Source organism: Sceloporus occidentalis, unplaced genomic scaffold, assembly GCF_023333645.1.
Source record: "Sceloporus occidentalis isolate IW3139 unplaced genomic scaffold, rSceOcc1.0.p SCAF_189, whole genome shotgun sequence".
In the NCBI taxonomy this organism is placed as follows: domain Eukaryota; kingdom Metazoa; phylum Chordata; class Lepidosauria; order Squamata; family Phrynosomatidae; genus Sceloporus; species Sceloporus occidentalis.
This window is the reverse complement of record NW_028317169.1, coordinates 1,001,816-1,029,722: the sequence shown is the minus strand read 5'-3', so window position 1 is coordinate 1,029,722 and position 27,907 is coordinate 1,001,816. Positions and strand designations below refer to the sequence as shown.

Below are 27,907 nucleotides of genomic sequence, written 5' to 3'. Positions count from 1 at the left end.
GAAGGTTTTTACCAGGAGCAATGGTTTTCCTGTGGATGTGTGTTCTTCTTTATTATACTCTGTACGAACGTTAATGGAGCTGTGGAATCTTTTATATAATATATCATACTTTCAGGTTTTTAACAGCTTTTATAAGATTGTTGTAAAAATGTGTCATGCTGTATGGAAAGAATGATTCTACCACTGACTTTGGAAGATACCCGCTAAGATCTGTTTGGAAGAAGCTTAGTAGTTGTGTCTTCTCTGGCTCTCTGTAACAGTAAAAGAAAAGAAGCACCAAGTTACTTTACAATAGACTTGGGCACCAGGGGGCTCTTCGTGTTCGTCTTCGTGCTCGTCTTCGGGGAAAAAAAAATCTTCGTATTCCGCGAATATTCGCCCGTTCCTGTCTTCTCTTCGGGCGAATATTCGCGGACATTCTTCGTGCTCGTTTAATCTTCGTTTTCCTCCTGGTTGCCTAGCAGGGGTTAATACGGGGTTAATAACACATCACAGCAGCAGCAGCTGCCGTGAAGGTACGTGTGTGCAGCTCTATTGGTCGTTTCGGCAGGGGGCTGGTCTGGCATCAACGAGTGAATTGCAGAACTGCAGAATGCACTTCATTCGTTGATGGCAGGCGAGCCCCCTGCCGAAACGACCAATAGAGTTGCACACACATACCGAGGTGTACTGTCCATAGATGTTTAATAAAAGAATAGGGAATATTTTACATTTTTAAATTGATTTTGGACCACTTTACATGCCTAACATTTGCTACCTATTTACAATGGCATACTTTGCAACAACCCAACTTACTTATTGGACAGGACTGGAAAATAGCAGGACTGTCCACCAAAATCTTGGGTGTGTTGGCAGGTATGCTGATGGAAAAATGTTGGACAAGAACTAAAAAATAGCTTAGGGTTAATGTACGGTTATGTTTAAGATTAGTAGCAGTGCACTGGTTTGGTTAAAGATGGATTATGTCTAAATAATAATAATTTAATTTTAATGTTTTTTTTAAAAAAAAAATAGGGGTTTATTTAAATGTATTTTAAAGTTAGATTTATTATTTAGTACTTGATTATATTTATTAAATGTTTATAGTAGCGTTACCTACCGAGCTATAACTACCTATGTGTATTTGCATTTTGCATACCTAGTTTAGCTAAATTAGATGGGACAGGACTGGAAAAAAGCAGGACTGTCCCTGAAAAAGTTGGGTCTGTTGGCAGGTATGTGGATGGAAAAATGTTATAGGGTGAAGTGTGAGTTATAGTGTTAATGTAATGCTATTAGTGAGTGAAGGCCAGGGCAAATAACAAGGAAAAGGTCCTTGTGTTTTGTGCATTGTAAGTGTGTGTGTATGTGTGTTATGTGTGATGTCACTGTGTGTTATATGTGTTATATGTGTTATTGTGTGTGTTATGTTTGGTTGGTTGTGTATCAGAAGGAAAATAATGAAATGGAAAAGGAAATGGGAAAGGCAAATGAGTGGGCAATTGGCGACCCGCTCACCTGTTTCACCCCAGGGCAAAGCACCCAAACACTGTCAGTCTTAGACGTTTGGCAGCAGACTTCCAGAGCTCAGACACAAGGCCCTAGCGTAAGCTGGCCACTCCGGCGGAGGTAGCAGGCGTTGCCACACCGCAAACAGAGGCAGCCAGGGGGGAGAAACTGCCCTTACCATTAGGGACATTTTGGGCATGACTCTAGCCAGGAAGCGAACTGGCAGAGAAGAGATGCTGGCACCACCACCAGCAGCAGCATTGAAAAGGCGAATGAGTGGGCAATTGGCGACCCACTCACCTGTTTCACCCCAGGGCAAAGCACCCAAACACTGTCAGTCTTAGACGTTTGGCAGCAGACTTCCAGAGCTCAGACACAAGGCCCTAGCGTAAGCTGGCCACTCCGGCGGAGGTAGCAGGCGTTGCCACACCGCAGACAGAGGCAGCCAGGGGGGAGAAACTGCCCTTACAATTAGGGACATTTTGGGCATGACTCTAGCCAGGAAGCGAACTGGCAGAGAAGAGATGCTGGCACCACCACCACCACCACCACCACCAGCAGCATTGAAAAATTGGAAAGGCGAATGAGAGGGCAATTGGCGACCCGCTCACCTGTTTCACCCCAGGGCAAAGCACCCAAACACTGTCAGTCTTAGACGTTTGGCAGCAGACTTCCAGAGCTCAGACACAAGGCCCTAGCGTAAGCTGGCCACTCCGGCGGAGGTAGCAGGCGTTGCCACACCGCAGACAGAGGCAGCCAGGGGGGAGAAACTGCCCTTACAATTAGGGACATTTGAGGCATGACACTAGCCAGGAAGCGAACTGGCAGAGAAGAGATGCTGGCACCACCACCAGCAGCAGCATTGAAAAGGCGAATGAGTGGGCAATTGGCGACCCACTCACCTGTTTCACCCCAGGGCAAAGCACCCAAACACTGTCAGTCTTAGACGTTTGGCAGCAGACTTCCAGAGCTCAGACACAAGGCCCTAGCGTAAGCTGGCCACTCCGGCGGAGGTAGCAGGCGTTGCCACACCGCAAACAGAGGCAGCCAGGGGGGAGAAACTGCCCTTACCATTAGGGACATTTTGGGCATGACTCTAGCCAGGAAGCGAACTGGCAGAGAAGAGATGCTGGCACCACCACCAGCAGCAGCATTGAAAAGGCGAATGAGTGGGCAATTGGCGACCCACTCACCTGTTTCACCCCAGGGCAAAGCACCCAAACACTGTCAGTATTAGACGTTTGGCAGCAGACTTCCAGAGCTCAGACACAAGGCCCTAGCGTAAGCTGGCCACTCCGGCGGAGGTAGCAGGCGTTGCCACACCGCAGACAGAGGCAGCCAGGGGGGAGAAACTGCCCTTACAATTAGGGACATTTTGGGCATGACTCTAGCCAGGAAGCGAACTGGCAGAGAAGAGATGCTGGCACCACCACCACCACCACCAGCAGCATTGAAAAATTGGAAAGGCGAATGAGAGGGCAATTGGCGACCCGCTCACCTGTTTCACCCCAGGGCAAAGCACCCAAACACTGTCAGTCTTAGACGTTTGGCAGCAGACTTCCAGAGCTCAGACACAAGGCCCTAGCGTAAGCTGGCCACTCCGGCGGAGGTAGCAGGCGTTGCCACACCGCAGACAGAGGCAGCCAGGGGGGAGAAACTGCCCTTACAATTAGGGACATTTGAGGCATGACACTAGCCAGGAAGCGAACTGGCAGAGAAGAGATGCTGGCACCACCACCAGCAGCAGCATTGAAAAGGCGAATGAGTGGGCAATTGGCGACCCACTCACCTGTTTCACCCCAGGGCAAAGCACCCAAACACTGTCAGTCTTAGACGTTTGGCAGCAGACTTCCAGAGCTCAGACACAAGGCCCTAGCGTAAGCTGGCCACTCCGGCGGAGGTAGCAGGCGTTGCCACACCGCAAACAGAGGCAGCCAGGGGGGAGAAACTGCCCTTACCATTAGGGACATTTTGGGCATGACTCTAGCCAGGAAGCGAACTGGCAGAGAAGAGATGCTGGCACCACCACCAGCAGCAGCATTGAAAAGGCGAATGAGTGGGCAATTGGCGACCCACTCACCTGTTTCACCCCAGGGCAAAGCACCCAAACACTGTCAGTCTTAGACGTTTGGCAGCAGACTTCCAGAGCTCAGACACAAGGCCCTAGCGTAAGCTGGCCACTCCGGCGGAGGTAGCAGGCGTTGCCACACCGCAGACAGAGGCAGCCAGGGGGGAGAAACTGCCCTTACAATTAGGGACATTTTGGGCATGACTCTAGCCAGGAAGCGAACTGGCAGAGAAGAGATGCTGGCACCACCACCACCACCACCAGCAGCATTGAAAAATTGGAAAGGCGAATGAGAGGGCAATTGGCGACCCGCTCACCTGTTTCACCCCAGGGCAAAGCACCCAAACACTGTCAGTCTTAGACGTTTGGCAGCAGACTTCCAGAGCTCAGACACAAGGCCCTAGCGTAAGCTGGCCACTCCGGCGGAGGTAGCAGGCGTTGCCACACCGCAGACAGAGGCAGCCAGGGAGGAGAAACTGCCCTTACAATTAGGGACATTTTGGGCATGACTCTAGCCAGGAAGCGAACTGGCAGAGAAGAGATGCTGGCACCACCACCACCACCACCACCACCACCACCAGCAGCATTGAAAAATTGGAAAGGCGAATGAGAGGGCAATTGGCGACCCGCTCACCTGTTTCACCCCAGGGCAAAGCACCCAAACACTGTCAGTCTTAGACGTTTGGCAGCAGACTTCCAGAGCTCAGACACAAGGCCCTAGCGTAAGCTGGCCACTCCGGCGGAGGTAGCAGGCGTTGCCACACCGCAAACAGACGCAGCCAGAGGGGAGAAACTGCCCTTACCACTAGGGACATTTTGGGCATGACTCTAGCCAGGAAGCGAACTGGCAGAGAAGAGATGCTGGCACCACCACCACCACCAGCAGCAGCATTGAAAAATGGGAAAGGCGAATGAGTGGGCAATTGGCGACCCACTCACCTGTTTCACCCCAGGGCAAAGCACCCAAACACTGTCAGTCTTAAACGTTTGGCAGCAGACTTCCAGAGCTCAGACACAAGGCCCTAGCGTAAGCTGGCCACTCCGGCGGAGGTAGCAGGCGTTGCCACACCGCAGACAGAGGCAGCCAGGGGGGAGAAACTGCCCTTACCATTAGGGACATTTGATTCATGACACTAGCCAGGAAGCGAACTGGCATCGAAGAGACACTGGCACCACCACCAGCAGCAGCAGCAGCAGAATTGGGAAAGGCGAATGAGTGGGCAATTGGCGACCCACTCACCTGTTTCACCCCAGAGCAAAGCATCCAAACACTGTCAGTCCTTGGCGTTTGGGAGCGGACTTCCAGAGCTCAGACACAAGGCCCTAGCGTAAGCTGGCTACATTGGCGGAGGTAGCAGGCGTTGCCACACCGCAGCAAGTGCAACCAGGGGGGAGAAACTGCCCTTACCATAAGGGACATTTGAGGCATGACACTAGCCAGGAAGCGAACTGGCAGAGAAGAGACACTGGCACCACCACCAGCAGCAGCAGCATTGGAAAAGGCGAATGAGTGGGCAATTGACGACCCGCTCACCTGTTTCACCCCAGGGCAAAGCATCCAAAAACTGTCAGTCCTTGGCGTTTGGGAGCGGACTTCCAGAACTCAGACACAAGGCCCTAGCGTAAGCTGGCTACACCGGCGGAGGTAGCAGGCGTTGCCACACCGCAACAAGTGCAACCAGGGGGGAGAAACTACCCTTACCATCAGGGACATTCGAGGCATGACACTAGCCAGGAAGCGAACTGGCATTGAAGAGAGACACTGGCACCACCACCAGCAGCAGCAGAATTGGGAAAGGCGAATGAGTGGGCAATTGACGACCCGCTCACCTGTTTCACCCCAGGGCAAAGCATCCAAGCACTGTCAGTCCTTGGCGTTTGGGAGCAGACCTACAGAACTCAGACACAAGGCCCTAGCATAAGCTAGCTACACCGGCGGAGGTAGCAGGCGTTGCCACACCGCAGCAAGTGCAACCAGGGGGGAGAAACTACCCTTTCCATTAGGGACATCTGAGGCATGATTTCAGCCAGGAAGCGAACTGGCAAAAGATACTGGCACCACCACCAGCAGCAGCGTTGGAAACGGAAAAAGGTGAATGAGTGGGCAATTGACGACCCACTCACCTGTTTCACCCCAGGGCAAAGCATCCAAAGACTGTCAGTCCTAGGCGTTTGGGAGCGGACTTACAGAGCTCAGACACTAGGCCCTAGCGTAAATTGGCTACACCAGCGGAGGTAGCAGGCATTGCCACACCGCAGCAAGTGCAACCAGGGGGAGAAACTACCTTAAACATTAGAGAGAAAAAATTTAACTTTCCAAGCTAAGAGCTGGGTAACCCAATTTGGGCAGATTGAATTTAAGAAAGGCAATCTGCTCCATCAGATGAGGTGCCATGCGTGAGCGCTGTGGACTCAGTATGTTTCCAGTCATAGAAAACACGCGCTCACTTTGAACAGTGGTTGGCGGACATGATAGAAGCTGCTGCGCAACCCATGAGAGTGCAGGCCACACACTCTTCTTTTCATCCCAGTAGCTAAGAGGATCAACATTAGGAGCAGAAGGAACTTCACAGAGGTAAAGTTTGACCATTTCAGCAGCACTACTCTCCTTTCTGCTGCTAGCTCTGTCAGATGGTCCAACTATACTGCCAAGTGCCTCTTCCCAAAACGCAGCTGCTCCACTCAGCTGTGTTGTGCTGCTTGTGGCACTGCTGCTGATGCTGCTGCTAGGGGTAGCAGACCACATCATCTCTTCCTCCTCCTGCACCTCACCCTCCTCGGACAGCATTCCCATTTTACGCTGCCAGTCACGCACCTTGTTGACCAATTGCTCCCGGTAGCTACTGAGAACATTGAATTTCAAAGCTAGCTTTCCCTTAATTCTTGGATCACAAAGGCACGCTAGCATCATTTCGGGACTCTCTTCCATTCGCTTGCGAAGGTGTACTTTTAGCAGATCCTTCAGCTTCCTGACTATGGCTGCTACGTCAGGATGTAGAGTGCCACCTTGAACAGCCTCACGGTTTTCAAGGAACACATCCATCTTGCTGCCTAGATGGGAGAACACTGGGATTACCTGGGCCAGACTGGCAGTGTTTGAGCTTAAATTTTCTGTGGCATCCCTGAATGGTTTAAGGACTGCCACTAGCTGGGCGATCACTGTCCAATCCTCCCTATTCAATGGAGAGGTAATCCCAATATTGTGCTCTGAGGCAAGATTATGGATTGCCCTCTGCTGCTCCAAAATCCTCTCTAGCATGTCTAACGTGGAGTTCCACCGTGTACTGACATCCTGACGTAGGCAGTGTACGGGAAGACCTGACCTCTCTTGCTCTTCCCTCAAAAGTTGGCTAGCCTTAACACTATGGTGAAAGTGCCCAGCGATCTTTCTGCAGCGGGACAGAACTACTGCTGCCACATTAGTTCCTTCTGACATTGCTGCCTTCACTACAAGATGGATGATGTGGGCTGCACAGCGCACACCAACAATATGACCATCTCGCAGCGCTTTCACCATATTGGCACCTCCGTCAGTTACCACAAAACCAACTTCAACATTGGTGCCCGCCTCTGCTCCCACCCAAAGGCTAAACATTTTCCTAATCGCATGCAGAATATTTTGGGAAGTGTGCTTTTCATCCATCACTTCTGCATGGAGAAGGAATGATCGGTAGCCTGCTGCAGCAACTTCCTTAGACACACCGGGCTGCCACCAGTGTGCTGTCAAAGAAAGAAAGGCATGCTGGGCGCTAGGTGCACTCCACAAATCTGTAGTGAAATGAACACACTGACCAGCAGCCTTGGAAAGCTCCTCTTTCACTGCTGCAACACAGGACCGATACAGCGAGGGGACAATGTTCCTGCTGAAAGTGGAACGTGACGGAACTGTGTATTGTGGAGCCACAGCCGCCATCAATTGTTTGAAAGGCTCCCCTTCAATCATGGAGAAGGATGCCCCTCCAACAGCAATGAACTGACCAATAAGTCGCGTTACTTTATTGGCCTGCTGTTTGGGCATCGTTCTCTTGGAGTGGAATGCCCCAAATTCTTCCAGGGTGGGCTGGGCATGCAGTGCTCCAACCTGCCTTGGTCTCTGGCTGCCAGCACTAGTTGCTGCTGCTGCTGCTGCTGCTATTGGCTCAGAAGAAGAAGCTGTTGGGGTTTTTCCACGGCCACCAGCTATGCTGCCTGCACTAAGTTTTACCTCTGCATCTTTCCCCAATAGCACAGCGTTGTGTTGAGTGCTGAGGTGATGCTTCATGCTAGCACTGGTAAAATGGCCAGACACTTTCCCTCTGCTTATTAGCTTCCCACAATGTTTGCACTTTCCATAGCGCCCTTCTTCAACATTTTCAAAGTGCTCCCAAATTGGGGCGCGCATAGCCTTGGAGTGTGCCTTGGGTGCTGCTCTTACTGCTCGGGGTGGATGAACAGAGGCAGAACTAGTGGTGGTGGGACTGGTGGTAACAGTACTGGCCATAGTGGGACTGCTAATTGCTTTAGATTTGCTAGGTTTTGCTGCTGCTGCTGGTGGTGGTGATGGTGATGATCGTAGCGGAGAAGGTGGAGGCTCAGGGGAAAATTGTGCACTAGTCATTTGGACACTGCTCCCTGAGGAATCTGATTCCTGACCACTCATCTCCTCTACTTCCTCTGGCTCATAGTCTAGCTCTTCATTAGCCAGATCGAATGGAATTCCTGCTAGGCTGGAGCTAAGACTGATATCGTCGTGAGACTCGTGACTAGTAGTAGTGCGAGCAGGAAGAATAGACTCTGCACTTGGCCTCTCAGTCTCAGGCTCCTCTGCTACCTCGCTAGGTGGAGTTCCACTATGTGTAGCCCTCTCTCTAACTGTCTTTACAAAAATTTTGTAAGGACTTGGTGGCTTGCTAGAGGTACTAGGAGGACATGGCGTGGCGGTACCAGTGGGAACAGTAGGCGCAGCACTAGTGGTGGTAGAGGCGGGGGTGGTGGTGGTGGTGGTTTTCCCTACAAAGGAATGAGATCGCTTTGGTTTGGGACCCCTCTGAGTCTTGCTGCTAATTTGGCTCTGCTTGGTACCTTGCATGCTGCTGGTGGATGGGGAAGATGCTGCTTGGGGCAAAAGGCACTTCTTTTTAGTCACTGGGCTGGTACTACTTGTGCTACCCTTTAACTTTGAACGTGCTTCTGGTGCTTTAGGCTTTCCGTAAAAAACCATAGAGCTTGTGGGCCTAGCCGCACTACTACTGCCTGCTTTTGGTGCCTTTCCTTTACTTGATGATCCTTCAAGCAATGCTTCCCCAAATGATAAGCGAGAGCTTGGCCTACTTGGCCGACTAGACTGACGCAAAGGCTGCATCTTAGAGCTGGTGGTGGTGCTGGTGGTGGTGCTGGTGGTGGTGGTGGTGGTGGTAGATGGAGCTTGTCCCTCCTTAGTCCCAAAAGGAGGATCCATTTCAAATTTTGTGTTGTGTGTGTAGTGTAGTGTAGTGTAGTGTAGTGTAGTGTTTAAAAAACTATAAAAAAAAAAATAAAAAAATAAAAATAAAAAAAAGGAAAAACGAATTAAAGACAAAAAAATTAGAGGAAGTTCTCTTCAGTGCTACTGCTTAAAAAGTAAAACTATGCACTACTGCACTGTGCTGTGTGCAATCTGCCAAAATCCTAAAGTTATTGAAATTATTAACTCAAGATTAACTATTTAATAACTAGCAGTATTTTATTTTTAATTTGAATTTACACGGGCCTAAGAGCTTAGCCTACCACTATGCTAGCCTAAAGCTATATTTCCTTACTATAAGTCTACCTCTAGGCAGACGCTCTCAAACCCACTAAGCTAAAGTGAGGTTAAATCAGATTCAGTATATGATTTATTAATTAATATTAAGTTATATAATATTAATAGATTAGAACTAATTTACTTATATATTATGTATTATAGATAGAAGAATATAGATTATGAATTAGAATTTAGAATTAGAATTACTTATATTATAGATTATGAATTAGAATATTATTATTTATAATATATTATAGATTAAGATTAAAGAAGATTAGAATTATTTTAGTACTACAGCTAGTAGCTTGAAGCTTTGCTTAGTACAGCTCGTCACAGTCAATTTTTCTTGAAAAGAATTAGAAATAAAATAAAATGTCACAGCAAAACAGTTATCTTCACTGCTTGCTGCACTCACTAGCCCAACAAGTTCACTTCACTGATGGACTGAGGTGAGCAAAACACTAAGGGTACTTTTAATAAAATTGAAATAAAATGTAAAATAAATGAGAAAATCTTTGCAAAACAGTTAACGTCACTGCTTGCTGATCAAAAAAAAACACAGCACTTATGCGGCTGCACTCACTAGCCCAACAAGTTCACTTCACTGATGGACTGAGGTGAGCAAAACAAATGAAATAAAATGAAAGATTAATTAAGAAAAATTGACTTGGTCTCTTACTGTTGCTAAAACAAAGCACAAACTATAGAGCTGCAGCACCAGTACTAATAAGATTAGCTGAACTATACGCTAGTAGTAATTAATTAATATTATTACTTTTATTTATAGCTAATTTAATTAACTATTAAGATAAGAAAGAATTAGAGAATTATTGATATTACTGATTTTAGATTAGACACTAGTAGATGTTCTGAATGTCTACAGTACACTCTACACTAGTATACTATTACTAACTATAACTGACAAATATATATATAATTTTATAATGAATTCAATTATTAATTATATTAATTAATATTACTGATTTTAAATTAGACACTAGTAGATGAATGTCTACAGTACACTCTACACTAGTATACTATAGTATATATATATATATATGACTGACAAATATATATATATATATATAATATTATAATGAACTATTAAATTATAGATTCTATTAAATTGTAATTTATAAATTCTATTTAATTTATTTAAGCAGGACAGGCAATAGGCACTAGTGCCAGCCCAGGGCAAGGGCACCCCAGTGCCACTGAGGCACTGGGTGCACTGTCAACTCAACAGCACTTACACTAAAGTTGATGACAAATTAATTTTAAAAAAATTAAATTAATCAAATTATTATTATTAAATATATTAATTAAGTAGCACTGAAGTGAGGATGAAGTACACAGTGAGAAATGGCAGGCTAAGGCTTACCAGTCTCACACAGAACAGAACAATCTCTCTCTGTAACGCTCGGATGCAGCACAGCAGTGTTGCCAAAGCAGTCACAGCGAAAAATGAATGGATCTCTCAGGCAAGCTCTGGTCTTATAAAGGCGCCTTCAGAATTAAAAAAACAGCAGCACAGGCATTGGACGAGACCCTTAGCGTTACGTCACAAGAGTGAGCTGATTGGACAGACGAGGATCAGCTCACTCCTGTTTGAAATTTTGGCGGCTGCGCGGCAAAAACGAAGACGATCACGAAGAATCTTCGAATCTTCGTGATTGTGAGTCTTCGTCTTCGCCTACGGTTTGCCGGCACTGTATTCTGTTCTACGTTCCTTCGGAACGAACAAAAAAACGGCCTCTTCGTGCTCGTTTTCATGTTCGCCCGAAGACGAATGCACAAGTCTACTTTACAAAAACAGTAGTCGGGTCTCAGACTGTAAATTGGGACTCCTACAAACATACATCTATTTCAACCTGAAAGACAAACTATTATGCTCCAACATCTTCTAGGAAGCACCTAGAAGAGCAGCTGCCCTTCATTGGCTGATGCCAGAGGACCAACCGAGTTGCTCTTACGACTGCGTACTGTTACAGTGTCAACCCAGAATTATTCCCTGCTAGAAAACCGTCAGAAAACAAATGTGAAGAACGTATAACAATATTCATCCGAAATGAACATGGAAGCGGGTAAATATTGTTAGAATACGAAGATTTTTTTCCCCCCAAAGACAAACACAAAGACTACGTTTAATTAAAACTGCATATAGTACATGTTTTTGAAAATCGACCTTAACAAGCTGCCTACACAATCAGCAACTTAACAATTGGATACATTAATAGTATAATTGTAATAGTATTATATAGTGCAATAATAATGCAGCTCTTAAGAAAAGCATAGTATTTGGGTCATAGAAAGTCGTAGTTTTGCTTTAAATCAGTTGAGTATGTAATAAATACATGTAAAGGTGTCAGACTCAACAAATCTGTGTATTTACTGCTGTTATCAAATAAAAATACAATACAAGACCAAATTGATTTATTCTTACCCAGGAACCGGCACACATAAGCAACCACATGGATGATTAAATCCTCTAACAAAATTTCGTTGAGGTGGACAGCCTGGGTGCTCTACATTGGTCGCTAAAAAGGCATGAGAAAAGTAAGTTGTTTTATCTGGCATTGCATATCGTACAAAATGAACTCAGTCATACTCCAAATTCGAAATAAATTATAGGCAAAAACAGATATTTATCATCTGAAGAAATACAAGTATTTGGGTTTCCATTGTACTAGAATTATGATTTCAACTTTCAACTCAAACTCATGGAGTCAACCTTGTACAACCTTGCCTGAACCTACAATCAACATACAGAATCTTAGCGACAGGATTCAAATTTATTTATGGGGAAGAATAATCATACAGATCCTGAGAAAACGAAGCTAAGATTGCTTCCATGATATACACGTGACACAATATTTTTAGTAATTAGTATTGCTCATACCAGTCCATAATACACTTCATAGGTTGATTTAGTGTACTGAACTGGAATATGTAGGGCATGGAAAAGTGACATATCTGCTTTAATAAAAATCTGATGTTTACATGTACCTTTATATCTATTATTTTGTAGATCCTGTCTCTCAGCCTGCGGGCATCGGCTCTTTAAATATAAGTATTACCAAATTACCAAATCTGATTTTAATCCCAAAACCTCTATACAATATATGCAACCAAATATGCTCCCCATAAACATAAATTCTTATTCTGAGATATTTTAACATGGCACATTGAGGTGGTTTTGGACAGAACAAGAACTAAAAACATTTTGAAAATCATACTGTCTTCAATGAATATTTATTAAATATATCTCACTTGTCAGGGCTTTACTCACCATTAGATGCAATTGTTCCATCCTCATAATGTTTAATCAGCACTACATCTACAAAATCTCGTGGGGCAATAATTCCCATGGCAGCTGAAGGTGTTATAGTCCGGCATACAGAGATTTCCTAAACAAAGCAACACAATATATATTATACGTAATTATTTAATATAAGTCAGTGTTTATAATAACTTTTTAATTTGAAATACATATCACTAGCATGCTACAAACCCCACATCTTGATCGGCTGCTTAGTTTGAATCTCTTTATATTGTTGCAAATATAGAGAAATCAGCAAGTTAGGTGAGCTTTAGGGTGTAGACTATACTGTAAAACGATCTATTGAATAACATAGGTCTTTTTTAGCTTCATATTAAGGAATATTTTGTATTAAACGTGTATCGGTTAGTCAAGTGCCTAGAACTCAATAAAAATAAATAAATACAAAAGAAACTTCTGTTACTTTGACATGTTATAGAATTTAATATTTATATTGTCTACCAAGGAATAATTAGTATTGTACTAAACAGACAGTAACGGTAGTAGCTGCTAATCATTGATTTGGGTGTTTGTGGGGGTGTGCAAGATGGCATTGAGCCATTGAAACCAACTCCTCCGCATAGCATATTTAGGTCCTCGAGTGGGTCTACGAGTGGATTTGGCTCAACCCAGCTCAACCCATGCAGTGCTTGACAAAATGTCATTGATGGTATCTTTCATATTATTTTTATGTTTCATAGTTGCTTGTTAAAGAGTTATGGATTAGAGCCGAAAACCAGACAAAAGGCCAACCTATCAACTAATTACTTACATCAGTAATTGCTTCAATAATTTGGAAATCTTCAACATTACTATCCCATTTGACTCTCAATCCATGAGGCTCCGGCTTCAAACATTTCCAAACATGTTCTGAATTTGCATTTATGATTGCGTCTCCTTTATATCTGTAATTTAAAAACAGTATAAAATATCTTGCATTCCCAATTAGTCCATGGATAGTCCAATTTGCATATGCTTACTATAACCTATACCCCATACTGTGATGTCATATCAAAAAAATGCCACAATAATGTATTAAGAAAAAGGAATATGGCCATATTGGTCCAAGTAAGGATAGTAAGGATAGTAAGGAGTAAGATCCTTCGACTCTCTGAGGAATTTAGAAAGGTGATGTGATAGAAACATTCAAATACTTAGATATTCACCAAAGTACAGGAGATAAGTTTATTCCAGAGGAGGAGAAATGTTAGAACACGAGGTCATAGTCTTAAACTTGAAAAAAGTTTTACCGAGAGGATGGTAGATAAACAACCTTACATCAAAAGTAGTTTAGGGTAAGACTAGTTGAAAAAGTGCTTTAGAAGTAGACATATTTATAATATGTATGATCTCAAAAAGTCAATGCCAATTTCTAAGGTATGTATCACGAATGCTATCTAGTAGGAAATACAGGTAATAAATTTCAGGAGATTGCAACTGAGTAGATTAAAAAAGATTGTTAGCTAGTTTATGATTAACTGTAACAATAGTGCACTGTAGTTTATAAGTGACTAAGCTTTAACCACTAACTATGACTGATCATACTTTAAATATATATACATTGTACCAAAATGAGAGAAAAGCCAAACAAGCTATAATAATGTCAGAGAATAGAATGTTTAGAATCTTACAGCAATACTTACAGATTTCCAGAAAACTCACACGATGGTCTCCAATGCACAGCAATTTCTCCCTGTTAAGCAACACCAACATAAAAATGTTATGGGTATATGGTATGGTATGGTATATGGTATATATATATATATATATATATATATATATATTTTCACAATGGCTGGGAATTACCCATTGATTCTTATTGTCTGTTGGCCAATAATCATCAAAAATCACCATCAGAAAGTGTAATACATAACGCCTATTGCATTTACTTTTACCCAAGGCAGTGCCCCTCTACATGCACCATCTTTGTTTAAGAGTGACAGGATATGATGTCATACCCCAGCGCTCCATGTCCTAAAGATGCATGCAGCCTTGTAAAGCAGCCCATGGATAGTGTAAATGGGTCGGTTGGGTATAGATCCGAGTTCTCCCTTTAAACAGGCCCACTGAGTAGCAGCACAGCAGCAGGGCACATTGCCCCTCTTGGGATCCCCAGTTTTGCGGCAGTGGGAGTCCCTCCATAGGCCTGGTCAGCCTAGACTAAAATATGCCGCTGCCTATTGGGGTTTATTCAGTAATGCAGGTGTTGACAGGAGCATGGTTTCAACTCCTTGATGTCACGAAACATTATGAAGGGCCAACCCCAGCGAGCTTCAGCTGTAAGAAGAGCTTGGCACCCTGCATAATGCATAGTTAAATCAGCAAAATTCCAGTCTTTTTAGTCATTGCACTTTGCATTACATGAGGGCATCCCAGTACTGCCTGCTGGTGCTGATTCTATAAAGCTTTTAAAAGTTTCCTACCTGAATTCCCATGTTGGAAATGTATTTCAAGAACACCTGGAGAGTTGCCTTTAGCTAATAACTGTTTACGTGAACAGACCGCAAACACATCTGGTGCATGTTTATTTGTCTATTTCCATTTCTCTGTTTTAGAATGTATCCATTTCATCTGAATTTGGTTTGTTATAGTTTGTTTGTTTTACACCCTTGGATATGTAGCAAGTAAAGATTTATGACACCACATCTGATACTTCAGCCTATTGCTATCTATTCTTAGCTCCTGTTTGATAACTTATCAGTGGTTTCCTGCCAGAGGTGATGAACAATGGCTCAGATTCGAGTCCAATATATTACAGATTATTAATATTAGATTATATATTATATGCACACATATTAGAACTGTGTCAATAATGATAGACTAATACAGACAAAGGAACAACTTGAAACTCGCTTTTAAAAATATATATTATTATTACATTTTTGCATTGTGTTATGTACATATATCTGTATTCTCATTACAGTAAATGTTCACACCCACAGTACGACCCCAAAATAGCCCTATTTCCTTATTTCAGCGAGAATTGCGTGATATTACGTCACGGACAATTGACCAATGGCAGGAGTCCAAACACCTTACCTAGTTACACCTACCATCTAAATGACAGCATACTGCAGCTTTCTATATACCGGCAAAATGACCACACGTTCTTTACTGAAACCAGGGTCATCCAGGGATTATTTTGTGGACTAAAACTCCCATCATCCCAGCCACAGATTTGTGGCTGGAGGTTGTGAGCATTCTACTACCAGAACGTCTCGCATGATCAGCTTCCATTGTAAGCAGCAAGCGCTTTGCGCACACAGCACGGAACTCGATGAGACGTGACACGGAGTATTATAGAGGATAACTGATTGGATTAGCCCTTACGGCGCTGCCGCAGCAGCCCGCACTCAGGCCAGACATTTACTCACGGATTTTTTGCACAGTTTCCAGCCGCTCTGGTCCTTGCTGTAGGACAGAAGCTTATCCGCAGCGGACCTGGCCACCTCCGTATACTCCATGAATGCTGCAGGAGACAGAGTAAGGGTGACCCGCTCGAATGTTACGCGGCACACTGACAGCCGGTCGAGCTCCCCGACAAGTGCTCAGATGCTGATTGGTTAGGATTGAAGGATGGTCCCTCCCCTCACCTCATTCAGGACCCGCCCTTAATGATGTGTCTGCGGTTTAGTCAAATATATCTAAATATATATATAGATATATTTTGTTTTCTTTACATATTACACACACACATATATATATATATATATATACATATATATATATAATGTGTGTGTGTGTGTGTGTGTGTGTAATATGTAAAGAAAACATGTTCTATAAACATGTATAGAAAACATGTTCTATAAATGTCTCTACCCTTAATCTTTACATCGCTTTGTACAAAAAAATTTGATTTATTTTTCTTTTTATTACATTTTAAAATAAGTTTAAAAAAAAATCTTTGTATATCCTGCATTTTTTCACTAGATGGATAATGTCTTAATATATATATATATATATATATATATATATATATATATATATATTTTAAAATGTTATGAATCATTTTTAAACACCATAAATTTCATTCCTGTTTATTTTCATGTATTAAACGTTTTGTGTGTGTAAAATGTATTTTATTATACACTATATGGACAAAAGTATTGGGAAACCTAACCATTACACACGAGGACTTTTTTTTTGCAGCTACTGTATAACAGCTTGCACTCTTCCGAGAAGACTTTCCACAAGATATTGGAGTGTTTCATCCAGTAGAGCATTCATCAGGTCAGGCACTGATGTTGGAGGAGGTCTGGCTCGCACTCTCCGCTTTAGTTCACCCCAAAGGTCTTCAATGGGGTTGAGGTCAGGACTCTGTGCGGCCAGTCTTCCACACCAAACTCATCCAACCATGTCTCCATGGACCTTGCTTTGTACACTGGGGCACAGACTGTTCCCACAAAGTTAGAAGCATAGCATTGTCCAAAATGTCTTGGTATGTACCCTTCAGCATCTGATGTATGTTTGTTTAGAATGTGATATAATAAAAGTCCCGGTTGGTGCAGTGGTCAGATGTCCCAATCAGGGCCGGCCTTAGGGGTGTGCGCCCTGTGCGACCGCACAGGGCGACATGGTTGCAGGGGCGCCTGACCGGGACTTAGATTAAAGCATCGGTTTTTTTTTTGTTTTGTTTTTTTAAACTTTATTTAACATCATTGATGTTAAATAAAGTTTAAAAAAAACCCCGAAGCTTTAATCTAAATCCCGGTCAGGGGCGCCGAGCGGTTGCTCGTGAAGTTCTCAGCAACCGCTCAGCGCCCCTTACTCTCCGTGACTCCGTTGCGGTGCCGGCATCTCATGTTGAGCGCCGGATTATTCCGGCGATCAACATGAAATGCCGGCACCGTGGCAGAGCGAGAAGACGGATGCCTTCCGCTCTCACCGCAGGACTCCGGCAACAAGGTAAGTGTGGGGGGGTGTAGTTTGAAGGGGCAGAGGGGGTAGTTTGAAGGGGTAGAGGGGAGGGGTAGGTTGAGGGGGGGTAGCTTGAAGGGGCAGAGGGGGGGGGGGTAGTGAGGGGTGGCGCCAGAGGAGTAGTCCGCACAGGGCGCTACAACGCCTAAGGCCGGCTCTGGTCCCAATACTTTTGTCCATATCATGTATATCATGACACTGTCATAAGTATATATAACACAATCCAGTTTAAAAGCCACCTTTTACAGCAATGAGAGGCTTAACACCATTTAATCCAACAAGAAGCGGTCAGACTTCCATTGATGAGGCTCCTGTAGCAAAACGCGTTGACATAGACATAGGAAGTAAGAAAATGGATAGGCGGCACCAGCACACACCTGGAATTAACGTATACCCTCTGTTGAAAATACATGGAATAAGGTACTAGATGTTAGCATTCCTGGCTGGCTAAATGTTCACATATTGTTACTACTTTTAATGTAAGCATATGCTATGCATTTTATAGTAAAAACTAATACACTTTAGTTTTGGCCATCTTTTCCATTATCTGCTCCTAATATATCTATATATCTGGGAACTCTCTGGGTTTCTCGGGAAGCAGAGCTGCTTTTCCAGTTTCCCATAGTTTCCCACATCCTCCAGGTTGCAGGAACAGGGTCCTGACACACCTCACGTCCCGCCCATTTACCCTTTAAATGGGGGTGTTTCTTACGATGTCAGCAGGACTGCCCACTGATGTCACGCGGCAGTCGTGGCTGGTCCCGAAAGAGTACACTCTGGATGGATGGGGCTAGAGGACTGCATTGCGGGCGGTCTTGCTGGTGCTGCGGGCGGTCAGGCACTGTACCTACAGGTCCCGGTGATCCTGCGCAGTCCCACAAGGTTGCCTTCTCGCTGCTCCCTTACAGCGTCTCCTCTCTTGCTCCGCCCAGGAACAAAACGGAGTCACGTGATGTGACGTCACTTCCCGTGACTCCGCCTTGTTCCTGGGCGGAGCAAGAGAAAGAGACACTTTGAGGGAGCAGCGAGAAGGCAACCTTGCGGGACTGCGCGGGAACTCTGCGGAGGTGGCCGTGATTGTGGCAGGAGCGGAACACCCACAAAAAATCAGCGGGAGCGGGATTAAAAAAGCCGCCTCGCGCGGGACTCTAGATGGGGCTCACAAGTTACCAGGTATGTATCTCTAGCATCGTTTCTTTAAAGCCACATTGAGGGAGGTTGTCCTGCTAAACCCCGATACAACACTACATTGCCCTCATTTTTTCCTGCTACCCATGAGCCTACATTTGATAGGTCCCACTCTTGTGAGTGTGTGTATATATGTTATTTATTTTACTATTTAAGAGGCATTTGATATTAGTCTTGTGCTCTGGAAGCAAATTCGATTTGGATGAAATTTTAGTTTTTGCCACATTCATTTTCAAGCAATGCATTTTGTTTCCTGGCCATTTGGCTTGGATGAAACTCACCTTTCACCTACAGCAGCACCATCTCAGGGTTAAGGAAGAGATCCACACTGCACCACTGGATACAAACATCTAGCAGCAGACTATGGGACTCAGTTTCTCCAAAAATTGGACCAGTTTGATTAATTGATCCTTCAGAGTAAGGAAGGGGATAAAGCAGCAGCATTAGCTGGGCAGTGGGAGTTGGTAGACACCGGCACATATCCAGCGCCACTGACATAACTACAGGGGGTGCAGCGGTTGCAGCCATGATGGGCCCGTGCCTCTAGGGGGCCTGCTGCGACCCTTTTTGCTGTATCCATACTGACACACACAATTACACATCCATGCTCACATACCCACATGCATACATCCCACCTCCCGCTCACACACTGTACGCACAGCCGCAGTGTCACCTTGTGTGTTCAAAATGGATTTAAAGTGCCGTATAGGGAACATCTGAGTTCTGTAGGGAATTTGAATGGCAAACCCCCTTTGGGAACGCGCTGGTACTTAACCTTTGAAGTTTCAAATCATTGAAAGCGTTACTCTTTCAGTGAGGGGTGGTGACCTGCATAAGAAAATGTGTCAACATGAGGTGCATTGAATCTTCACTATGGGAAGTAGACTCATTAATGGTTGAAATCACGAATGGGACGTAGGTTATTTGTTATAATAATACTTTATTTTTTTAGAATGGCTGGTTTTGTAATAAACAGTTGTGCTATTTACGGGATATTATGGGATATCACAACCCATGCTAGATTAATTGAAAACATTACTAAAATTATATTAGTTAGGGATTTGTCGCGCCCTGCCCTAGGTGTTTGTCAGCCTGTTAAATCCCTAAAAAATGCCCCCACATCGCCACAATCGTGGTGATCGCAGGGGCGCTGCTACCATCCGCCCAGGAGTCTGGGCAGACAGCACAGCCACTCAGAGCCCGTCCCCGAGATCACTCCCACGGAGTGATTCTGTAGGCTGAAACCGCGATTGCAGGAAAACCTGCAATCATGTTTTCAGCTGCCACAGGCAGCTTAAGGGAAGGGGGCTGAGTGTTGATTGGGTACCCACACCCCCCTGGTGCCTGATCGCTGCATGAGAGGGGGTTTTTAGGGGTTAATTCACGTTTTGTAAGGGGCTCTGCTGCTGCTGGTGGTCTGCCTGGAAGCCCAGGCAGACCAGCAACAGCAAAAGAAGAGCCCTCACAAGCTCTTTGATGACTCCTGTAGGCATCAAAGAGACTCCTCCCTGCAATGGTTGGTCTATAGACCAGTAATTGCGTCCCAGCTGCCAGAGGCAGCTTCAGGGACAGGGGGAAAGGGTTCTTCGGTCTCCACATGAGTGTGGAGACCAGCCCCAAGCCTCCCCTGCTGTCTGATCGCTCCATGAGAGTGACAGTGCAGCGTTAACCCCTAATGTATGTATGTGTATGACACATTCGTGGTATTGCAGGGGTTAACATTTGTCCCCACAAGCTTGTGGGGACTAAATATCAGTCAATGCTGCGCTCTAATAGAACATCAGCATTGAAAGCATTAAGAAAAAAAAATTTATCAAAAAAAATTAAAAACAAAAACCAGCACTGTCCTGAAAGTCCAGGGTGCTTCCAGGTCAAATGCTGTGAGTTTAGTAAGTGGGCTGATGATGATCAGATCACTCCTGACCAACTGTTAGTTTAAAAAAAATCCTGGCTCCTAACTTTTTTAGCTGGCGCCTAGATTCACAACAAATTTGTCAAGCCCTGAGTTAGGGAAATCCTTGTCGGGTTGGTTTTAATGTGTGTGTGGTTTGTATAAAGTTATTATACCCAGAAGCAATGTATAGAGTTGACCACTGTTAAATTAATCATCAACTAGTTGGTGGTTTATTTAAGGGTGTGTCATAGATGTAAGCCCGATACCTACGTCTAAATCGGAAGGACGAAATACATAAAATGGAAAGATAATGCAAAGTATTTTGCACAAAGAGGTTTGGCTAGTAGCATAAAAAAAGGCAACTTAATCAAATAAACTCTACTCAGGAACAGAACATTATTTAGTAAACTTAAACACACTGTGCGCAATCATAAACAAATATTTTTTGGTTGACCAAAAACTAGAGGTTTTGGCCAAAAATAAACTGGGAGTCTCACACTCCAACTCTCATCAGTCTGTAACTGCTGCTACTGACAAGTTAAAACAGTGTTAGAAAATTTATATATCTAATGCTTGTCCCCCCTCCTTGTAAATGCTGACTGGCCAGAGTTACAAAAGTAAGGAAAAACTCCCACATGTTTTTGGACCCATCGATCACAGCCCTTACCATCAATGAGACCACCACCCATTTTTTGGGCTACTTCTACCTATCAGTCATTGATATGTACCCTCATACACACAGTCTCTCCACTTCGTTAAGAAGCGCCAAAATGGCTTGTAATGGCGGCAACATGTAGTTGGACTAGATTATGACATTTTAAAATAAACTTCCCTCTTGTACTTTGTTAACGCTGCATATGTTCTGGAATGAAATATATATATATGTCAATTGAACATTAGCCTGTTAAATAGTCTAACTTGCCATCAAACAAGTCCGGCGCTGGAGAAGCAGGACTGGTGGGGAGATCATTGATACAATGCGAGTATGAGGTCATTGAGTATTGAAACACTCTGCAGAGTGTGTGTGTGTGGGGGGGATATATATCAAAGGCACAGTTATATTACAAAAATGCCAAGACAGTTTATTTAAAAGTTACTACTACTTAAAAGAAAAATTAAGCATATCTTGCTTAACTGGTTTCTGTTGGCTACACAAACTTAAAAAAGGTACGTAAGGATCCCATAATGCTCTTCCTAGTACACAAGTGTGGTTGATTCAAGAGGTCCTTTGTAATTGTAGAAAACTGTGATGCTTTAGTTTATCTAGCCAACAGCACATGGAAAGCTCTTCTAACTCTCCTTCAAGTATAACAGGAGTTATCTTCTCTTCACGGAAAGCATTTATAGCAGGCAAAGTCTCTTCCCATGTAAGTGCTTCATGAAACCCATCACCAGCATAACGACTGTTGTATATATTAAAATGAGTATGCTCAAGTACCAAGCCTAATCCAGGGGCTGTAGGGACGCTAAACTTTTCCGTTTGCACACATTGTGTGAGAAACTCAGCAGGAACAATGCCCCTTGCTACAGCTATGATCATACCTATCATTTTACGGATCTGGTGCATCATGAAGCTCTGTCCAGTAAACAGAATGTGAGCAAACTCAATGCCATGGTGGACAAACGGTTCAGCACAGGACACGGAAAACATCGTCCTCCAGACACTTGGGTCTTCAGCTGTCTTCTTCACAGTGAAGTTATGGTACTTATGTGCGCCATTATAGAAGGAAAGCAATCTGTTGATGTGGTGAAACTGTTCCCGGGGGAGACGAAAGCTAGAGTCTGGAGCAAAGGGAGCACATCCAGACAGTGCAAACGTAGGTAGCATATAAGAGTAGGTCCGAGCATCACACATGTTTTTAGAATTGAATCCTTTAGTCACCTGTTTTATACCTGCATGAAAAACAGAGAATGTAAATGGTGATATGTATTTATATCTTGACTTTTCATTGCAATATTAGTTCAGCGTAGTAAAAAAAAAAAAAAGGTTACCTAGCTGAGTATTAGACCAACTGTTAAGTTTTCTTTTGAGGGAACTAGGGAATTGTGTTATTAAAATATCAATCAGATGGATTAATGCTTTATCTACAGCATACCATCTAAACGACTTATGAATGTGTTATGTGCTTAAGATTACAACTGATCCAACAACAGATACATCCAAACACATATCAATGAAATCACAATATGTATTCGGATATATCTCCTGAAGGCTAATGTGTTTTCTAGCTACAATAACTACACTTATCCAGGTGAATAGGTGTATGGGTACACTTATGAAATATGCACCGATAAACCCACCCACTGGCTTATTAAGTTATACAATCCCTGTTCTATCTCTTCTAACTTTTAAGGTTTGAACTGAAAACTTTCGCTTCTTCCAGAATGCAACAGAATATTTTGAAACAACAACAGGATATCCAAGAATCCACAATGCGGCTATGATACAACAATACAAACTTTTACTAGAACGTTCCAAATATAAAACAATACAAATAACAGTACAATAACAATAATCCCCACATTAATTGACACACTTACAACAAATACATATAAGTTCCTATTTACAATATTCAAACATGCATGTTCATAGTTACCTTCCCTGAGAGCTCCAGGTTAGTGATGTTCCTTTGTCTCTTTTCTTTCTCTCCTCTTCTTTTCTCTTTCACTACCTGTCCCTTGATATACTAGAGGGTCCCAATTGAGTCTACTGGGAGATCCCTGATTGGACCCTGTGGTTGCCGTAGTTACCCTTTGAAGTTATTCCCTTTGGCCAACACCACACCCTGGGGTCTTTACAATCATGGGGCAGTAAAACCCAAAGATCTCCTGACCTGATTCAATCTATTTCATGAGAAAACCTGTCTTTCTTCCACACACCCTTTTGTATCAGTGTTATCTAAACTAAAACAAAAGGTTTCCCAAATATTTATCATTCCCGGCCACCTCCCATGCATCTTGATTTAACTAGTATTAACAGAAACCATGATATATATATATATATATATATATATATATATATACACATACACATACATACCTACATATGCATATCTACACACATGTACATCCATACACCCGCATACACGTGTCCATATACATATTTATTCACACAACTGCTTATAGTGTAACACAACATAAGACATACAATTAAAAAAAAAAATAGGAATTTATTCAGTACCTAATATGCGGATTTCTGGTGGAAGATGCAGGTTTATTTCCTCTACTGGGTTTATACAGGATGTCAAAAGTCTTGCAGAAACGAGCTGACCCACAGCAGACACTCCCTAAAATCAAAAAGGTACAGCCTTATTATAACCTTAAAAGGGGAACTTCTAAAAAGTATGTATAACACTAAAAATGAGCGAAAGCAATTAATATAAGTGCAGCCACATTAAGTCTACATACTTTAACCATCAGGTGAGTGTGCAGTGAAAATGAAAATGCCACTTATTTTAGTTTCTTTCAATGACCTCAAGAAAAGGGAGAAAAAAACCTATAGTGTAGTATTTCAAATATAATATTAGACATTTATTGAATAAATCCCCAAGGAGCCTAAAATGCAAGCTCTTAATTAGTCACAACCATAATTATCCGTGGTAACGTTGCAACGCCAGAATTCACTCACAGACCGTGCCAGGAGAAGATCTGGATTTCAAATGTAATTTACTCTGTTTCTGAACAACAATAGTGGTAGCAAGTAAGTCCAGTCAAGTGTGGATAACAACAAGCAGTATATATTTCTCTTCTGTCCTACTATATCCTCCAACAATCTTGCGTTTCTCTCAAACCACTCGACACCTGTTTCTTTGCTCAGCCTGCCGCCTTCTCTTTGTCTCCGCGTGTGACGGAACTTGTTTCGCTTATCGCTTCTTCAAAAGACATTGTTACGTCTATGCACTTATCCAGCAAGCAACCACAACCCAATCTGCTGCTGAAGTATCGGTAAGGATAAAACTATCAACAGGCCCACTCCGCATTTGCCCAGTGTGCCAAATGGTTGGTCCAGGTCTTGGTGGTTGAGCGTGGAATGCCACAGAAATATCATGTATGTCTACAATGGCATCCTCCAAATGTTTAGATAAAGGAGAAAAATATGGAACCCTTTAATGCTGAGAAAAAAAAAACTTGGGAGATTAATTTTCCTGTTTTAGAAGATGCTTTAGTCCACTGAAACCAATGTACTGATGCTGAAACCGTAAGTTACTATTCAAATGTAATGAAAACCACGTGTTCAATACTACCTTGTCAGTACGAGCGCAACGCTGGAACTTTAGCTCATTCATTTTTGAGGAGTACCTCTCAGGAACACATCCTGCTTTAACAAGTGCTAAAACCAGGGTCCCTTCGATTGTTGGGTAATCTGGTGCATTGGGGTTCATCTGTATGAAAAATGCATAATAATTAACCTTCCACAGATCATGCATGTGTTATGAGGTGTTCTAACAGTTTCACTCCATTGTGCTTGTCTGGTATTGCTTTATTGTCAGTAAGGGTTTTCCGATTTGAAGATACTCTAAGATCAGGTTGATTTTGTTGGTACAAGAGTGGAAGTTGCCCTAGAGCCCCTTGATATTGGGGAACAATCTTTGAAAATGTCCAGATGGCAAAAGATGGAGAGACAGAAATGAAGTTTGAAACAACACTGTGAATACCTAAGCACTCATTAATACAGCGGTGTTGTGAGGTTGTACCTCCCTGTGTCTACATATTTAGCAGTATTGATGAAGCTGCTACTTCTTTTCAGTCATGCAATCATAGTTGGATGTGTGTACTGCACCTTAGTATTAGGGTAGCCAAGAGGTATCTCTCTAGTTGTCATTTTCGTGCTTCTATCCACCTCTGCCATCATTGTAGAAAATATTTGGAGCTATAAGCATAGTAGTTACCCCCTTACATCAAAGTGGATTTTACTTGTTATTCAAGCTCCTACTCCCACAATTTGCTTTCATCCTACAAAATACATATTTTGCTGCCATGAAATCCAACACGTACCTGCATGCCATGATACCCACGACCACAGTAAGCCATCAACATTGCAAATTTCTTCCTAGGAATTATATTGTCGCTATTAGACCTGTCTAAATTATCAGCAGTCTCACACACGGGTTTCTCGTCAGATATTTGATCCGGCGTATCTTCATCCATTTCTACGAGACCCTGAGCAAAGGAAAAAAAAAAAAAAAAAAGTTTCAAATTATTGAACGCAAACGAAGTTGAAAGTAACTTTACAATATATTGTGTTATATTTTAAAGATATTAAAATGAGACAAAAAGTTAATCAGAAATTGTTAAACTCAGTTTATGAGAAAGGAAAAAATAGCCCAATCTTTCCACACTGTAAAATAATTTGGATGTTCCAATTATATGCAAATACTAGACAGAAAAAGCCCTATATTCTCAGTTGTTCTTCCAAACAAAGCAAGCATTCCTCTAAAATAGACTCACAACTAATTACAGTAGCCAGACTGTAAGGAGTTAGCCAAAATAATCCAAAATTATTGGTGATTCAAGAAAAAAAAAGGGTATGGAATGTCAGAGTTTATTAAAACCTGTCACAGCCTGTCATCCACTCAAATCCTATCCAATCAAACCATGGCCAGTACATGGCCAAATTCTGCAAAGCTAAAGTGTAAGTGTAAATACTTCTATTTATTGGTTTCTGTGTGCATTATAAAAGGGACAGCAACAAACAAAAATGATTTCACTTCCATTATCACAATAAGGGAGAGTTGGCAGGGGGGTTGTGGTTTAACTCTCATACTTCACTATCCATTATAAACATACCTGGGAACACCCGGGTCGCGGGAGCGGGGTCTTGACACGCCCTGCTCCCCGACCATTTTTCCATTAAACGGGGTTTTCCCACTGACGTCAGTGTGCAGTCCTGGCCGCGTCCCGCAAGGGAAGGCTCCGGGTAGCCGGAGCCAAGAAGTTCCCAGGTATTATAAAGGGCCAACACTGGGAGGTTTCTGCAGCAAGAAGGGCTGAGCTGCACAATCCATAGCTCAATACGAAAGGAGACCTCTCCCTGATTTAGCTATATATTGTACAGGGCCAACCAAGCTCCTCTTGCAGCAGGAGGTTTTCTGGAGTCGGACCTTTATAACATATGGTGAAGTCATGAGTTCAAACACACCTCACACCTCAACTCCTCTATTCAGGAGAGAGGTGTGTTGGAACTCATGACTTCACCATATGTTATAAAGGTCCGACTCCAGAAAACCTCCTGTATATATACTACGTTTATCTTTCAAAAACCATAACCTGGCCACCCAGCTGCAGTACTTTCATGACCATTTATGTGCCAGGCACATCATGGAAAACATCCCATTAACGACAATTGACTTGCAGTTAAATGAGCTTAGAAAGCAATCAGCTTTCTTCGCTGAGCCGGTGTTGCTGCAAAACCTTTTGAAGCATTCAGCAACATCAAAAAATAAGAAGGAACATCGTCGCTCTCCGGAGTGATCATATTCTCCATATTGAAAGCTAGAAGGCCTTTCACAAGACAGCAGTGCCCTTCTGCTGCCTGGATTTAAAAATAGTTGAATAAAAAAATATATATAATAAAAATTCAATAATAATAGATGTCAACGATGTCACCATGACATAAGGGGAACCACTCTGTTCCAATAAAATGTAAAAAAAATAAAATAAAAAAAACAGGTGCAAAATAACCTCCTGCCCCTTCCTGCTAGAAATATACATTAAAAAAACATGTCTCCAAAGTACAAAAATGAGAAAAAACAGAACGTAGAATGTAAATCTATTTATTGAGAATGTATTTCAGCACTCACCGAGCATGCAATACCACCTGTCTGACATAAAGAAGAGTAGCACTGTAGCCAGGACCGAATGCCCAATATAGCAGGTCGCCTCATTTTCTGCTTGGAAAAAGATAAAAAACAAAAAAAATAAGGAACCTTTTTTGGAAGAATGTGTGTATATATATATATATATATATATATATATATATATAGCTTGGGGGAGTAGATACATTTAAATGCATAAAGGGATTTAGTAAAGTACAGGAGGGATGTTTATTTTGAATACGGACATAATGTTAATCGAAAACTAGAGGGTCAGAGGTTTAGATGTAATGTAAGTGAAAGCATCCCAGCAAAAGTGCTAGAGACTAAGAGCCAGTGAAAGTTAAACATGCATGGGATAGGCATTCATTCCTATTGGATCTAAGACAAGACTACAGATTGATAAAGGTTTGAGCCTTTAAAGCAGGAAAAATGGCAGACTAGATGGGCTGAATGGCTC

At 43.0% G+C, this 27,907-nt stretch overlaps 2 protein-coding genes across 2 annotated transcripts; both read right to left on the bottom strand.

The window, feature by feature from the left end:
* Positions 1–103: 103 nt before the first annotated feature.
* On the bottom strand, positions 104–16,100 carry STARD5 (StAR related lipid transfer domain containing 5). The gene is made up of 6 exons (XM_089501992.1): positions 16,011–16,100; positions 14,280–14,329; positions 13,409–13,541; positions 12,607–12,724; positions 11,761–11,854; positions 104–251 (listed from the first exon to the last, which is right to left on the bottom strand). Exons 1-6 carry the CDS (start codon positions 16,098–16,100, stop codon positions 104–106), a joined length of 633 nt encoding a protein of 210 aa, XP_089358118.1.
* Positions 16,101–21,851: 5,751 nt separating this feature from the next.
* Positions 21,852–27,519, bottom strand: LOC149278430 (pseudouridylate synthase 1 homolog). Its single transcript, XM_089501984.1, has 5 exons — positions 27,436–27,519; positions 25,631–25,795; positions 24,880–25,017; positions 23,817–23,922; positions 21,852–22,528 (listed from the first exon to the last, which is right to left on the bottom strand). Exons 1-5 carry the CDS (start codon positions 27,517–27,519, stop codon positions 21,852–21,854), a joined length of 1,170 nt encoding a protein of 389 aa, XP_089358110.1.
* Between the last annotated feature and the right edge of the window lie 388 nt (positions 27,520–27,907).